The sequence below is a fragment of the Parus major genome, chromosome Z (assembly GCF_001522545.3).
Source record: "Parus major isolate Abel chromosome Z, Parus_major1.1, whole genome shotgun sequence".
NCBI lineage: Eukaryota > Metazoa > Chordata > Aves > Passeriformes > Paridae > Parus > Parus major.
In genome coordinates this window covers 45754259-45771431 of record NC_031799.1, presented here as the reverse complement: position 1 = coordinate 45771431, position 17173 = coordinate 45754259, and the positions used below count along the sequence as shown (strand labels likewise).

General features: G+C 42.9%; 1 protein-coding gene and 1 long non-coding RNA gene across 3 annotated transcripts in view; both read left to right on the top strand.

Moving 5' to 3' along the window:
* The first annotated feature begins 2997 nt into the window (after positions 1 to 2997).
* Positions 2998 to 7493, top strand: LOC117243700. 2 transcript variants are annotated; one of them, XR_004495510.1, is made up of 3 exons: positions 2998 to 3056; positions 3688 to 3918; positions 4086 to 7493. It is a non-coding gene; the product is annotated as an uncharacterized LOC117243700 (long non-coding RNA). The 2 variants fall into 2 exon arrangements; XR_004495509.1 differs by having other exon boundaries at positions 3004 to 3918.
* A 6621-nt stretch (positions 7494 to 14114) lies between these two features.
* SHB (SH2 domain containing adaptor protein B) overlaps positions 14115 to 17173 on the top strand; it is a 59953-nt gene continuing 56894 nt past the window's right edge. Inside the window, exon 1 of the mRNA XM_015615159.3 lies at positions 14115 to 15012. Within this exon, the coding sequence (XP_015470645.1) occupies positions 14428 to 15012 (585 nt within the window). The 5' untranslated portion in view covers positions 14115 to 14427. The remainder of the gene's footprint in view (positions 15013 to 17173) is intronic.

Sequence of the window (17173 nt, the reverse complement as noted above, 5' to 3'; positions counted from 1 at the left end):
CACATACTGCAGTAGTAGGAAATATTTGCTATGGCAATACATTTGGAGGACATTAGCCCATATCATACTGTATAGATGAAGACTGAACTAACACAGACATTGGGCAAAACTGCTAACCTTGATTAGCTAAATATCCAAACTTTACTTCGTCTTCTTTCCTCTAATCATCCAGTCATGTTCCAATACTCAAAAACACAAGTTTAATGGGATTAATTGAGGTATTCTATGCTTTCAGTTTGTTGTTATGTCTAAACATCTTCTAACTTACCCCCAGAAAAAGTAAAATACACTCCCAGAATAACTAGTTCTAAAAGAGAAAAAAGCTGATTCAAATGTGTGAAGATGAATATAAATATTTTTCAGCAATAGTTACAATATTGGAACTGTATCCATGCTGTGTTTCTTGTAATTGAGTTTCTTTTTCATTTCCTTTTATGTACAACAACATCATTCCAATTAAAATCACTTCTTTACTGTGACAGCCAGTAAGAGTGACTTGTTAGACAAAATTTTTGTAAAATTAATTTGTTGCTATTAGAAGAATGACTCAGTTTAATCACTCTGTAAATTAAGTTAAAACTGTTGCCTTTATCTAGTTCTTTGTTGATTTCTCAGAAGAATATATGAACTTAATGCTTACATTTCTTCTGCAGTTGCAGTAGATAATCAACTATCGTTTCTATTTTGTTTCTCTCTGTCTCTGAAAGAGATGGTTCCTTGGTCCTGACAGCTGTTTACATTATGAATAACTGATATTTTAAAAAGTGCAAAAGAAAAGAAAAAAAGAAGAAAATACAGTTTATTAAAACCTGATTTACGACCAAAAAAAAAATAATAAAGCTAGAATCACATTGGGAAGCACTTCGCAGTAGTAAATCTGGCTAGTAGATAACTGTAGCTATCCGGCTGTCCCAGAAGGCTGATGCAACTTGAATAGCACTACATTGCTTGTCAGAGGTAATCGAAGGAGAAGAGAAGCACCTACAGCTTCCTCAGAGTTTTGCTGGTGATATGAACACCATCTGTGATAATCAGAGTATTACCATGTTGACAGGATTTTAGAGATTTGACATCATTCTGCATTTGCAAGTGTATTTTTCCTTTGAAGGTTCAAAGAGCTGCAAATCACTTAAATCAGGTGAGAACACATGCCATTGAGGACTACTTACTGAGCAGTTCAAAGAACAGGCTGCTTGTTGGTACTAGTCATCTCCAGCATTTTTAACTCTCTTGAGCTGAAGGAACAAGAACCATACAGTATTACAGTAGAACATTTCAGGAAGCAAAAAAATGTTTTTACTAAAATATAAGTGAATTCAGTTAGAACAAGTCACACAGAGACCAGAGACACAAAGAAAGAGGTAGACCCCCTTGTTAAGTCACAACATTCAGAATAGGCCACCTTCCTTTCTAAATTCCTTAGGAATCCTAGGGAGGGCTAAGTCCAATCTTAGTGTTGGGGTTTTGTGCAATGAAATTAACCTATACAACAACAACAATAACAACAAAATAATAATAACAGTCATCATCATCATCATCATCATCATCATCATCATCATCATCATCATGTATTAGTAATCTTTCATTACTATTAAATCAGCATTATTTCAATAATTACCGAGGATCTGTCAAATATAAGGGATCTCTCCATGTTGGGTAAGGAAGGCTATCCTAATCTCAGGTAAGGAATTTCAAACCTCAGGAGGCATTGGTGCTGAATGGGGGAGTCACCTGGCATGCAGTTCAGCTGCAGTTCAGGGAGAGCTCAAATTGGGCACATTTTGACAGTCATATTTACAGAGTGAAGTAGTTGGCTGCTAATCAGTAGTAAAGACAAGACAGATGTGTTCATTTCAGCTGTACTGTCTTGTTCTGTGCTTTAGTTATCTTGTACTTTTGGGTTTTGAAACTGTCTCTCTAAATGTTTTTATGAGATGTTTTCACTCCTTTATACAGGAGCCAGGAGCTTAAGAGCACACACCATAGGGCATGAGGCCTGTTTCTCCTTAGTCAGTATGAACAAAGGTATGGGTGGGGGTCAAGTGTCTCTGCAACAGCCATCTTACATAATATTTGCTGTGATTTTGTTTAATGCACTTTAATGTACTTGATATTTTTCTCTCATATTGACTTAGTGGTTAAGTATTATAAAAGTCTGTGTTTGAATTCAGAAAATAGCTTGCAGTGAGATGACTGTCCATGATTTTGTGGAGTTTTTCATGAATATAATATGGGTTTTATAAAAACTAAAGAAAATACTCAGAATTTTAAATCTGCAATGTAAATATTTCACATGCATATAACGAGGTAGTATTTTCACTCATTATTAATCCTCCAATGAATTTACACTTGGCTAATACAAAAGGCAGCCAGATTTTCATGTTAGAAGCTAACAATTCCAGTTCAAGTTAACAGCTGAATGAACACACATACTGCTTATTTTCAAGCAGCTGGAAATCTGCCCAATATACAAGACAGAGATGATTTCACCGGCTATTTATCACTCTGCCTTTCTGACAATCTGTTCTTCCTGAGCAAGCTAATTGTTAACCAACTATGGCACTCACTGCTGAGCTGGGGTAGCTCATATTAACCCACGAGCTAAAGCCTCTCAGAACATGAGATCACAGAGGCAAGGTACAGTGTTCTGGTCCATAAAAAGAGTGGCCGATAGAAGAAAATACCTGAGAGCTTTTCATCACTCACCAGGGAGCAGAAGTGCTACACTGTACTATATAAATGTACCAGCTGGAAGAATCAAGGAATAAGAAAGGTCAATGAAGGCATTTGCATTCCCATTACATGGCAAGCATAAGAACTGCAAATTACAGAGATGTGTTACTTTGGAAGTGTCCTTGTTTGACATTATTGCAGCTGACAAGCAGCAGATGGGACAAAATAAAGACTATACCTAAGGACAAACTGTTATTAAATATTAACCAAAACGTCAGTTCTTTGTACTGTAACCACTATGGTAAAGTTCAGTTTACCTTATAACAGAAGGCCAGCCTTTCCAAGTGAATTTTCATGAGACTGTGTTTCACCAAACCTCTAAGGTAAGAGATACGGAAAGGCATGCGTTGGTTTTGATTCATGAATTAATGCTCGTGTACTGGGTTTGTGTGGCCAAGCTTTGATAGTCAGGAGGTACAATCACTTCTGTGAGATGCTGCTGGAAGTTTCCCCTGTGTGTGGCAGATCCAATGCCATATGTCTCCAAGACAGACCCACTGCTCACCAAGGCTGTGCCAATAAGAAATGGTGGTAATGCCTCTTTGATAACATATTTAAGAAGGGAAAAAAAAGTTATTGTGCAGATGTAACTGTGGACAGAGAAGAGAGGGGTGAGAATATGTGAGAGGAATGAGAATATGTAGGAGGAACCATTCTGAAAGCACTGAAGTTGGTGGAGATGGAAGGGTAGAAGGCTGACATTCTCCTGCAAGCCATGGTGAAGACCATGGTAAATCAGCTGTTCCCATGCACCCCATGGAGATCCATGGGGATGTAAAGATCCACCTGTACCCCATGAAGGGGCCCCATGCTGGTGCAGGTGAATGCCTGAGAGCAGGCTGTGACTCTGTGGGATGCCCCAGCTGGAACAGCATCCTGGCAAGGAGCTCCAGACCAGTGGAGAGGAGATCCAGTGCTGGAGCAGGTTTCCTAGAAGGACTTTCGATCCTGTAGGAGACCCACGTTGTAGCAGGCTGTGCCTGAAGGATTACATCCTGTGGAAGTGGTTTGTGGAGAGCTGTTGCCTGTGAGATGGACTCACATTGGGTAAGCTCATGGAGAGCTATCTTCTGTGAGGGGGCATCAGAGTGGAGCAGAGGAAGGATGCCTGTCCCTGAGCAGCAGCAGAAACATGTGCTGAACTGACCACAACACCCATTCCCTTGTGCTGCTGAGTGGGAGAAGGTAGGGCTGGTAGGGAGGGAGGTGTGCAAGGGAAGGTGTTTCTAAGGTCTTTATTTAAACAAATCTCCTCAAATCAATTTTATCTCTGATGGTAATTAGTGAGTAATCTCTCCCTGACCTTATCTTGACACATGAGCCTTTGGTTCTGTTCCCTCTTCTCTTTTCAGTTGAGAAGTTGGGAAATGATAGAGTGGCTTTGATGGGCACTCGGCATCCATCCAGAGTCAACCCACCACACTGGCTACTGAAAAGTGAGGAAGCATCTGTATGCACTTGAGATCCCCTCTTCCAGGCAGCTGCATTATGGCCACAGTTGTGACAATGTCTCCTCTGGGCAACAACACGTGGGAACAGTAGCAAAGTCTATTTTTCTTTGTTTCTTTTTGCCAGCAGACATCTAGTAATGTCAGAACCAGTGGTGCACATAAGGCTCCATGAGATTCACAGCCTGCAGAGAAAGTTTCTCTGTCAGTTCACCTCGAAAGTTTCTGTTGCACCTACTCTCCACTTCAAGAAGATGAACGACCGATTCTTTGAGAAACTAAGAATGAGTAAACTATTTGCTTTTGAGCAATGCAGAGTGCATGTACACTCTTATTGTTTCTCTCCACAGAGCATTATGTCTTATGGCTAGCAACAGGCAGATATAGATAAACTCTAGTTTTGGTAGGTCTGTTCCTTCAAAGCGCATGGTGGCACTGACAGATGGAATTTTGCTGAGTTATAATAGCTGATGTAGTACTCATTTCTTACTGTTCCACATAAAAATTTATAGGGGATTGGGATAGTTAAAGAGATGCAGTCCTCAGGAAATTTTTTGCAAATTCTGCTTTTTTTGCTTTGGTCCATTCCAGAAGTGGTCAGGTTGGACAGAGCTCTGAGCAGCTTGATCTAGTTGAAGAATGTCCCTGCTCAGGTGTGTTGCAGGGCTGAGTTGGACTAGATAACCTTTAAATGTTCCTTCAAATCTAAACTATTCAAATGATTCAATACCTCATGTTTTGCTGTTGAAGAAGAAAGTCTAATCTGAATTCTTCCAAAGTTTCATTTATGTTTCAGTGGAAAAGTATACAACACCCTAAAAATACTTTTTTATATTTAAAAGGACACTGCATTTCATTATTCTTTATTAAAAGCGATCACAGACACCAGCTGACAGACATCCTCCATTTGAATTTACAATGAATGTTTTAACCAACACTTTTTCTCAAAAAAAGGAAAAAGGTTTCTTTGCCAAAGATGGATTGTTAAGAAGTCCTCAGTGGATAATCAGCAGTCTCTTGTCTCTTTGTGGTTATGAATATTCAAAAACTTGGTGAACTCTGGGGGCTTCAAGGGGACAGTGATATGGTGGATTGACCTTGTCTGGGACCCAGGAGCCAACTAACCTTCTCTATGATTCTCTTCAGCACAGTGGGAGCATAAAGAAAAGAAGATGGGAAACAAACGCTCATGAGCTAAGATAAAGTCAGTTTAATAAAGCAAAAGAGAATTTTGCACATGTGCAAGCAAGGGGGGAAGAAAACCTGAAAGATTTTATTCTTTATTTCCCACCAGTGAATGATATCCAGCCTCTTCCTGAGAAGCAGGGCTTCAACACAGCAGATGCTCCAGAATACAAACACCACAAACAACGAAGGCCACACCTTCCTTCTCCTTCCCCTTAGGTTTTGTACCTGGACAGACATCCTATGATGTGGAATACCCCTTTGTTCAGTTGGGGTTGGCTGTCCCAGCTACATGCCCTCCCAGGATCCTGCCCACCCCCAGCCTTTGGCCTCTGTGGGGTGGAGTGCTGGAGAGAGAGGCTGGTGCTGTGCCAGCACTGCTCAGCAGCAGCCAAGGCAATGCTGTGTTGTCAACACCTTTTCAGCTCCTAAAGCAAAGCACAGCACCGGGAGGGCTGCTGTGGGAAAATGAACTCCACCTCAGCCAGACCAAATACAAGTGTAAAGGCTATAATAGGTGTGTGCAGAAAAATCCCTGGCATTTGGGTGAGTTATATTATTTGTGTGAGTTACATTATCCTAATTGAGAAGTCAGCCATCGGACTGCATTTGAACAATCTGATTTTGTTTAAAGCTCCTTTTATGGTTTCCAAGCATGCTAAAATGCAAATCTGTGTCTGGATTACTCACAAGGCAATTGCAAAATCTCTCATTATGTAAAATGGCCACGTTTGGAGATCCATAAGCCAGTAGACATTAATTGGGAGCAATTAAGCCTACATTGAGTCCAATGGGATGAAATGTCAGAGAGGAGGACAGTGACTCGAGGCATAGGAGTAATTTATTAAAGAATCAGAGCTGTCTTGGTTGTCTTGCAGCATGCGCTGGTGTACAAGTCACCAAACTATCTCCCTCTGTACAATGAGAATTTCAGGCTCCAGCAACTATTGTGTGTATGTTTCCATTGTAGGAGCTTGATTAATATGAAACTCCTCAGTATTTGATTTGGTTAGTGATCATTCTCCTCTTTTGTACAAGATACAGAAGAAAAATAACCTACAAAATGTACTTGTAGAAAATGCAGGTGTTAGAGAGACAAAGTCCTTTTTGTCAATACAGTTTGCAATCAGGAGCTACAAACACGGTTTGTGTTCCTGATGGATATTCAGAACCTGACAGGAAAGCTGTGAATCAGGGAACTTGTAGGCCAGAGAAGGACCATAGGAGCTGTTTACTGCACAGAAGAGCACCAAGACAGACAAACATGTTGAAAATTACTGTTGCTGAATCTCAGAGGCATGAAGCAACACCTGACACAGATTATCTGGAATAGCGTTCTTCTTCATTAGATCCACAAACAGCAAGAAATTAACAGCAAAATCTGCAGGCCCATCTTCTAATAGTAGTACACTTATGGCCAATGTGAAAAATAAAACTGCAGAACTGTTCCTCTTTCTATGATAACTAAAACCTCATCAAAATGAGGTAGGACAAGACTTCTGAGAGTCATTAATTTGTTGTTCTGCTTGAACCAGGGAAATGTTAAAACATAACTGATAACATAATAGTCTGCCTGCACTGTAGATTTGGAAATGTTAAAGTCAAAGTTGCATGCAGAAACTTAATATCTTGCATTTGCTATGATTTAGCCTTTAATTACAGAATGATGCTTTGTGTTTTCATAGAATCCAGACTAAATTACTACACCAGATATATGGATGGCTTGTTGGAAGCCTGTGTTCAATATCACCTTCCTTCCTACTTCATACAGACCAGTTTGAAAAGAAGATTATGAAATTTCTCACATCTCTTGTCCTGGTAGTTGCCACTAATGTATTTCAGAGGTCTGATTACTTGCCCATTTGCTGAGGCTGTATTCATTGTGCTGCAGTGTCTGTTTCAGCTTTTCAGAGGAATGTTTATGGCTGCACGTGTTAGTTTCCTGATGTCTCTGTACTTGAGTTATACCTCAATTCCCTGCAATTTATTAAGGAAGTGAAATGATTTTTAGCATGCAGAACTGTCTGTGCTTCTGTTCTACTTCTCTGCTGAGAAGCTCATTATGAAGAAATCTTTCCAATCTCTGACCAGTGAAAGCTGGTCATTAATAAATGATGAGGAATTATCCTCATGTTCTGATATTATTCTGAAAATTTTCTTGAGAAGTACACAGGTTGATGCCTGTAAAGTATTATTTCTTCTTCATTATCATCTTGAAAAAGTAATTAGGTATCCCAAGCCTAGTGGGAACCAGAGTTAAAAGGAATGGAGAATTTTTTTCCAATTTTTCAGCAAATCTGGGAGCTCTTTGTGAGACTCCAAATTGCTTTTTCCACACATTCCAAAAATATGATGTGAAACCCTTTAAACCATATGTGTTTCCTAATTAGAAAACCTATTTAATCCACAGAAACTAGAAATAAGTTCAGAACGAAGGGGATTTTTTTTTATTAATTAATTTAAATTTTATTATCAGAAGGCTCTGGAATTTAACTGCAATGATTTCAAAATCATGGTTCCTGAAAAAAGGACCTAAAGCAATGCAACAAGACCACTGCCAGCAGGATCTTGCACCTTTTCCTGTGTTATATCAGAAATGTCCCTCATTATTGAATCTAGGGGTCTGTTCTTTCCCTGCACAGTTTCTGGTGCAGCATTTCTGTGCTCCTGGTACATGGCAATATGATTAGCACAACTAATGCCATTTAATATGGCAAAGAGCTGTTCCTGTGACTGAGTAGTCATGTGTCAGCTCCCTTCTTCCCCTTTATCAGGTCTTGAAGATACCACACACCAGGCAGACTTATCCACTACCATTTCATCCCCAAGTTTCCTGGGAACTTCCAGCCCACCTTCTCACCTCCTTACAGCCTTGAAGGTCTCAGGCACCTGGACAAACAACTTGTGATGACCCAATCACAGAAAAATGAAACGTAACATCACACAGAGAGAGCACTCTGTAAATGGAGAAGTACAAGCTCTAAGTGTGACTTGGCCCACAGCTGCTGCTGGACAACAAAACCCACAATCCTCTAGTGGTGAGGGACTCCTCCTCTGTTGTCTGCTTCCTCTGAAGATTGACTATAGATTATGATTGTTTTATTTACACTGCAAGCCAACCACCCAGTCTGCAGAGAGTCCGGGTGATTGGGAAACATCAGTTAAGATGTGGTTTCAATTTTGGTGCTATGATACTTATAAAATCTTGCTACACTGATACCAGTTAAAAAAAATCCTGCACTACTGTGATCATAAAATTCTATACTATTCTGATCACAAAATGATGTTTTTAAAAAACAGTTCTTTAATTGTAATTACAATCCAGTTCCATCATTCTGCTGAGGTTCTCCAAATGGGTCTGTTTGTCCCTACAGTTGCAGTTGATAAGAAGAATTATGGAACAACCATTCTCCATTTAATGTTGAATAGTGGCATCTCAGTAGGATAGCAATCAGGCATATCCATATGGAAAATTCTCCTGTAGCACCAGTGAGGGCTTTTGGTCAGTGTCCTGCCTGATGCAGCACAGGAACACAAGGACTAGAAAGAATATGGATAGGGGAGCAGCTTCACCTTAGGTTGAACAGAACCTCCAGATATCTCTGGACCACTGTCTTGCTGAAAGCTGGGCCAGTCGAAATCGGGGTATTCAGGGCCCTCTCTATTTGAGATCTCAATTTCTGAAAATGGAGATCTCATTACTGCTCTGTACCAGTGATCAACTTCTCCTCACTGTGCAGAGCCCCTGTTACTACCCAAAGGTTCTGTGTTGCACTGAAACACAGAGAAAACAGGTCAGAATCCTGAGATAGTTGCACATTGCCATGTGCAATTGCAGGAAAAAACAAACAAAAAAAACCCCCACAACCAAAAAACAACGAGGAAAAGTGCTTGCACCAAAATGACAGAGCTCCCATTTATCCAGCTGAGCTCAGGCTAATTCAAGGTCTTTGACAAAATCTGAAACCCATGGATCATGGGATCATGGAACTCAGTGCTGTTACAGCTGTATCTTTGCCAGAATTTGCCATTGTCCAAAGAGTAGCTGTCACTGAACTACATCATTCCAATGACAACACATAACCTGTGCTCAAAGCAAATCTGTAATGCAGATCATAGTGGTTACTTCAGCCAGAGCTTTCCAGAGAGCCACTGAAAAATGCAAGCAAATGACAAACGGAATGTCTGCAGGCACCCTGTACTCTAAATCCAGCTGGCTTAATGAAGCTGCTTTTGCAAATTCTGCAGGATATCTGTAGGTGACAAAACCCTTCAAAATCTGATTTTGAACAGCCCATGTGATGTAAGAAAACTAAAGATGATTGATATGAACTTGTTCTAGTAGGCAAAGAGATCATCACAAAAGTATAATTCAAGAGGAACCTGGTTAGGTTTTTTTTCCTGCAGCATGAGAATATGGGACAAATTGGTTGGACTTAAGTAACAAACACATGCTCACAGTATAAGAATTTCTCCTTACTCGGGAATAAACTAATTCCAGGAAGATGTCACACTGGAAAACAGGAAAAATCAGAACTTCCTAATAATCCTATATTTAGTCATACGTATGCACAAGAAGGAAAACATTCAGCATTTTGATAGCCTGTAGACAACAAATGGATCTCTAATCATTACCTGGGTATGGTTTGTGCGATCCAACATACACAAATAGGAGGAATCCAAATATGTCCTGGATGATACATACCCTTTCTGAATTACCCGACAACAGTGACCAAGAAAGAAGTGCCTCAAGAAAGAGAACACTTCTCTGTTTTGTGATGGCTGTTCTTAACATGGTGAATGCATTTGATTTATTTTTTTGCCTAGCCTAAAGCCGTATTAACCAGAAGCATTATCTGCTTTCTGTCTTTCTTGTGGATACCTTAGTGTGAAGGGTTGATCAATAGTAAAAATTTTAGACTTGTTTTCCTGCAAGATAACTGCAAATTTAGACTTGGCAGCACTGCTTGAGTATTTATTAATACAGAAAATACTTTGCTTTACATGTTACTTGCTACTTTTTCTTCTTTATCCTAATTTGATATGCACTGCAACCTGTACTACACATGGAAATCAGTATGAGAGGAAACAAGACCTTATAAATTCCAGAGTAGATGCTCCTTAACTTCCTTATTTAATTAAATTAATATGATAAGGAGTATGAACACTTAGCACAAATTAGTGCCTTGTGTGCAATAAAATGCCTCTATCAAAAGGTAAGAGTCTCTTTTTTGCTAATTCCCTAAGCTGAAACAAACTTAGGGAATTAGTAAAATAATTAGCAAAAGAACTTCAAGAGATGCAGGTTGAGAAGAAGTAGATGTTCTGTTCAGATCATAACATTTTATGATTTGTTATTTCTCAGGTAAAGTTCACTTTCACTATCACGATTTTATCCTTACGTTTGGTAAAAAGATATGCTGGAAACTTGCCAACCAGAACTCAAAAATGTGATCAGAGTTCCAAAAAAGACAAAGCCTGATTCCTTCAGAAATCCATGTGAAAATGACATGAGAAGACATGACAAAGAGCAGGGACTTGGGAGTCCTACAGGTGTAGATGTAACCTGCCTGAGCAGACAGATTGGAAAACAGCTTGTGCACACGCAAAAGTGTTGTGGACCTTGCAGATTTATATTGGAACAATCACTGAGATTAGAGAGACAATGCAATTCTTGATTTTACTTCTCTGCTATGCCTGTTTTACAGATTATTCTGTACTCATTCGTAGATATTTATCCAGGTTTGGGTTTTCCTAGGTTTATCTAGTACATCTATAGTTCCTATCCTCCCACACTGCTGGGAGGCAACTTAAGAGAGATTCTGAAGTATTAGAGAAGCTCCCCTGCATCGATGTGCTTTTGCTGACTTGTCACCTCACAAACTGCCTGTCAATGCAGGGAAGAGAACGTGGTTCCTCACTGAGCCACAAGGGACACTATCAGGCTGCGTTTAGAGCTCTCCTGGGGCTTTCCTGCCCCTCCCATGACTGGCAGAACAGGAATTAGGGAACTGCTAGACTTCTGGGTAAGGAGAAGTTTTAAAGAAATTGGGACTCATCTGCTTCAGGGCAAAAAATCGCTCTCATACAAAGGGTCTAGAATATACCATTCCTGAATCAGCATCTACTGGGAGTCTTGCAACCCCCTGAGAGATCCTGAGGTACTAGCCAGTCAAGAAACACGACACTGCTCAGGCTCAGGCTGAGGAAAAAAACCCCACAAAACTATAGTCAGACAGGATGAATATGCTGAGCAGAGACAGGAGACCAGCACTAAGGGCGTCAAAAGAAAAATTTGCTGATGATAGTAAAGGGACCTGCAACCCTTCTTTCCACACAAGCTGATGAAAATGCTGCAGGAAGGAATTACAATTCAAGCCTGTACTCACAGGGGAGGAGGTTTGTTCTCAGGAGCTCATTAAAACATACAGACATGCTTACATTGAGCAAAATGTAAGGATAGCGCCCAAACTCAGAGAGAATGAGTCTTCTTATAGGGAATGTATAGCCTAGAGTGAGGTTGAAAGGGTCAATAAAACCAGATAAAAACTTCCTATGTAAATCCATTCCATCTTTATTTCATGAAGACAATTAACTCATGAGTATAACTAAGTCCATTTTGCCCTCATAATTCATGTCTGGCGGTGGGTGTGTAAATGCACTACAGACTGACGTTGGGCTTCAACAAAGCCAACAGAGATCCAATAGGTGTTTGCCAAAATGCAACAGGGCAATACACAGATGACTTGTAGTGGTAAGTAGATAAAAGTTTCCTCTTCTGTTTCCTCCACTATTCTGATTATAAAAAGGTTAAAAGAGCTCTAACTCCCAAATGATTAAAAACAACAGTGCAAAACATGACTGTGCCTGACATCTTCACACCTTTCTCCAAACAGTACATGATATTGCCTTTCTCATCTTCAAAACAGGGTTGCATCTCAAGTCCAATTTTGGGTCACCCTTCTGTGCAGAAAGCACGTCAGGGAAGACAGACATTAACACTTCGAACATCACACCCCCCCCTCCCCCCCATCCTTCTTCTCCCTCCAGTTTTATGTGCTGAGCATGATGCCATATGATATGGAATATCCATCTAGTTGACTGAGGTCAGCTGTCCTGGCTTGTGTCATCCCAAGCTTTTGTGCACCCCCAGTCTGCTTGCTGCTGGGGCAACGTGAGAAGACAAGGCCTTGGCTCTGTGTAAGCACTGCTCATCAGTAACAACCCCCTCCCCCCCATATTAATAATGCTGTTTCCAGCACAAATAATTCTGTTACAGCTGTTGTGAAGAAAATTAACTGTTCCTGAGCCAAAACCAGCACATCATATTAGGAACATGTCCACAGCTCCCAGTGAAACTGCAGTGTTCTTGTGCAGATTTTTAACTATATGAGAAGGGTTCTCCTTGCCCATCTCTCTGCATTGATGGACCTGATAAAGCAATGGGAAAACAATGCTTCAGGTATAGCTCTGGAAAACTGTCACAAATCTGCACTGAGGGAATGAAAAACTTTTTATTGCTTTTATGGATAGGACTGAATTCTGATTAGCAGAGATTTCTAAAAATGCAATTGTGAGGCGTTCCCTCATTCTTCATTTGAAACTGCATTCCACTATGCAATGTAGACAGAACAAAACTGGAACAAACGTCTCCTGTCACTGATCATAATGGACAATTGAAGCACCACAAGTCAAGCTATTATCTGCGTGGTTCTTCTGTCTGCTTAACTTTTTGATTGTGGCAGAGGCCAGAGATGGGCCTGGAGAGCCCATCTCCCATACAGCATGCCAGTATTCCTATCCTTACTTGAACATCCATTCAATGCCTCCAGCATTCCCTAAAACCAGACCAGTCAGCACTGGGATGATGATAAAGTCTCACCTGTAAAGATACAGGTGAGACTATCACAGCTGGGCAGATAGAACTTGGGAAAACCTGCTGTAGTGTATGTTTACCTTTGGGAAGATGGAGAAAGATTAGAAGAGCAATACTAAGTGATTGTGACTGTGGTGGCCCAGATCCTTCTGGCAACACACAAGCTGAGCAGCATGATTCACACAAGTATCATCTCTGCATTTGATTAACTGTAGCCCTTACCTAGGAACACACATGGGAAAGGTACCTACCAAAAAAATATGCAACATCCTGTTTGTTTAGCATCAACCCTAGCCAAAAACAGGGATTGGTTCCTTTTTAGGTGCCATCTGGAATCCTCCTACCCCACCACAGATGGGAAGGAGGACACATGGGTAGCGGTAGTAGAGAATTCAGCGTTCAGACTGTGCAGGTGGTGGCTACAGGTACCACAGCCACTCCAGACGACAGGCGGAGGCACCTGGGAAAGGAACGGAAAGGCTCCTCTGTCCTCTTCAAGGTGACAGCTCTGCTCCCCAGCCCATTTGAGGGCGCAGCGGGGAAGCCCTGGAACGCAAAGCGTGGCTACACCTGTGGCTACACCTGTACCAGCACCTACACCGGCATCTACACCTGCACCACCACCTACACCAGCACCTGCACCTACACCTGCACCTTACACTGGCACCTACACCGGCACCTACACCAGCATATCTACATCTACATCTACCCTTACCCTTATCCCTACACCTGCACCTGTACCTACACCGGTACCGCCCCGCGCAGGGCCGGCCCCTCGGCCCCGCCCCGCGGGCACCTGGCGCGGCCCCGCCCGGCGGCGGCGGTGGGCGGGCCCCGCATGCAGATGCGTCCCCCGCCTCTCCGGTGCGTGCTGAGGTCAGGCTGGGCTGCGCTGCCAGCGCGGAGCAGCGGGGCTGAGGTCGCGGCAGACCCGGAGCCGCGGGGGCGGGCGCGGAGCTACGGCGAGCGCCTGGCTCGGGCCGGGAGCGGCTCCCTCCCGCCGGGAAGCCGGAGGGCTCGGCGGGGCCCTTCCAGCCGCTGGCAGCGGGAGAGCGGCGAGTGCGCGGAGCGGGGCGCCCGGCCCGCCCCGCCGCCCCGCTCCTCCATGCGGGCGGCGAGCGGGGCTGGGGCGCGGGGCGCCGGGGGCAGCGCGCAGCGGTGCTGAGGCCGCCACCGGGAGAGACGATGGCCAAATGGCTGAACAAGTACTTCAGCCTGGGCAATAGCAAGACCAAGAGCCCTCCGCAGCCCCCGCGGCCCGACTACCGGGAGAAGCGCAACGGTGCCGGCAGCGCGCCCCGCCCCGAGGGGCCGCCGCACCTCCACCTCCACCACCACACCTCGCCCGGCTTTTCGCGGCGCCGTCTGCGCGACGACACCAGCGACCTGCTCCGCGCCTACCGCGCCCAAAAGGACCGCGACTTCGAGGACCCCTACAGCGGGCCCGGCTCGTCCCTGCGCAAGCTGCGCGCCATGTGCCGCCCGGACTACTCGGCGCCCGAGGACCTGGGCGAGGCAGCCCTCAAGGCTTCCTCCTCCTCCTCCTCCTCGTCGTGCTGCGCCACGCCTCCCACCACCGGCTCCCCGCACCTCTTCCGCAGCCACAGCGAGCGCCGCCCGGCGACGCCACCCGAGGTGAAGTACATCTCCCCCAAGCACCGGCTGATCAAGGTGGAGAGCGGCGGTGGAGGCAGCGACGGCGCGGGCAAGAAGCTCAACAAGGGCTCCAAGCAGCCGACGGCTGCTGCCCCCTCTGCCATGAAAGATAAAGTAAGTCTTGTGCTCCCCTTCCCGCCCCTCTAGGCTAGGTACTGGGACTACGTCAGCACCTGGAAGGGTTTTGGCGAGGGGATCACCTACTGTACATCTAGCTGTTCTCAGCCATCCTTCATTGGGTGGCCTGGCCCTTTTTAATATCGCAGGGCATGTGCAGAAGTAGCGCGTGAAGTGATGGTGCCCTGGCCTTTTGGCTTTCGAGCTCACCTTCCTCCTGATGGGGCAGGTTCACAGGTGTGTCTGGCCCTGCTTTGAGGCACAGTTCACTGCCAGCCTCATGATGGGTACCAAGGCTCTTGGTATGACACATGCAGAGCAGAACAGACCGTGACTAGTTGGGGAATGTTTGAGGAGTGCTAGAGGCCCTTGAAAAACCTTGTGCTTAGGACCCTAAGTTGAGGCCTCATCCCCACTGCATGTGGTATGGGGTAGTCATATATCAAAAATAAACTGGTTTTTTGGAGGCAGTTTGTCGTTTCTTTGTAAACTTTTTTGCCTTCTAGTTTAGTGTCAAAGGTGAGGAGGTTCAAAGTCCCGTGTTACAACGGCATGGCAACTTCCATGATGCTTCCACCATACATGTGTTGGCTGGCAGGTGAAGCAAACTCCATAGATACTTGCCCACTTACAAATGTTACCCTGTCTTTTACTGGTAATTCTCTTAAAATTTTAGCAAAATATTCTAGAAACAACACTGGAAAGTGCTGGACTTTGGAACTCAGGTTAGAAGGGGAATAGCATTGCTTGTTTTTTTAAGCACAGCACATCCTCCCACCTGTGTTGGACTTGTGAGTATAGTTCAGTTTTTCTCATGTATTGTAAATAAATGTTCCTCTATTTTGTTAATTGGCATTTTCAACTCCAGGATAGTAGTCACATCACGGGAATTTCAAGTATGTGCTGAATGTTATCAGTCTGAATGATCTGTGTGTACATGTTTAAATGTGTAACATGATTGCAGAGCCACACTTCCATGACAACTTGATAAATTATATCTGTCCAGGTGGAATTCCAAAGAAATCTGCTTGTGACAGTGATGATATAGGTTGAAAAGTCTAGGATTTTATTCTATTGTCTTAGTAGGTGTTCCTGACTGGAAGCAACTTCTTTTGTGGAAGTGATTGATTAGAAGTTAGCATCTCGTTATGTTTTACAGTATATGTTACAATTTAGTCAGTTTTCATTGAATTTCCCACATTGACACCAGGTATCTTCTTTTATGGAACATCTTTCAGCAAAAGCAACTGCTTAGGGAAAAATGTGTCTTTCTTTTTCTTTTTTTAAAATCACTGTTCAATTTTAGATCCTACTGAAGCAATTTTCAAATCAGAAAATACATATTTGTTGCTAGGTTACCTGCTGCTTTGTAATGGTCATAAATCTGTATGCTGCTCCCAAGCGCTTGTAGCAGGTTCTGAAACTTGCAGGAAAAAATTCTCAGTCATATTCAGGTTTTTTTGCAATTATTGAGAGAGAGAACTATATGTGACAAGCAGGAAATCTGAATATATTTGAGGAGTAAAATCATCCTGTGCCTCAAAAAGCCAACTGTGCCTACCTGCAGCAGCATTTGTATGTTAGAGACAACATAGCTTGCCTTTTGTTCAGTTGTGTTATCTTATCCCAGCAATGGATGTGAAATCTCTGTTATTTCGCAGCCCTGAGATGGAGAGTTTGACAGGTGAACAGGGGTCACTGTGGTCCGGCAGAGAGCTGCTTCTCTTCTATACCTGTGATTCAGTGAGGAAGAAAAATAGGGAGTTTAGTTAACAGAGTCTGTACTTCAGCAGTGAGCAAAGCAAGTGAAAATAAACTTCTCTCAGAGAGATGTAATAAGGAAGACAGTAAAGGTGGAATAAAACCCCCCAAAGCTAGAGGTCTGCTGTTTCAAAGAATTCACTGACGTGCTAAAAACATTTTAAAAAAATCTGAAACATTTAAAAAAAATCTGTGCGTTACATAGTATAAGCTAGTAACCACTTTAGGAATTAAATCAGTAAACTAATGCTGTATAGTTCTGTCTTCATAGAGGTAAGTTAGTGTTTAATGATCCAGTAATGCCTGTTAAATGTTTGTGTTTCATTCCAGCATCCCTTTTTCAGTATTTTGGGTTTTTTTCTCCTGATTTCATTTACAAGGATAGAGTGCTGTTTTC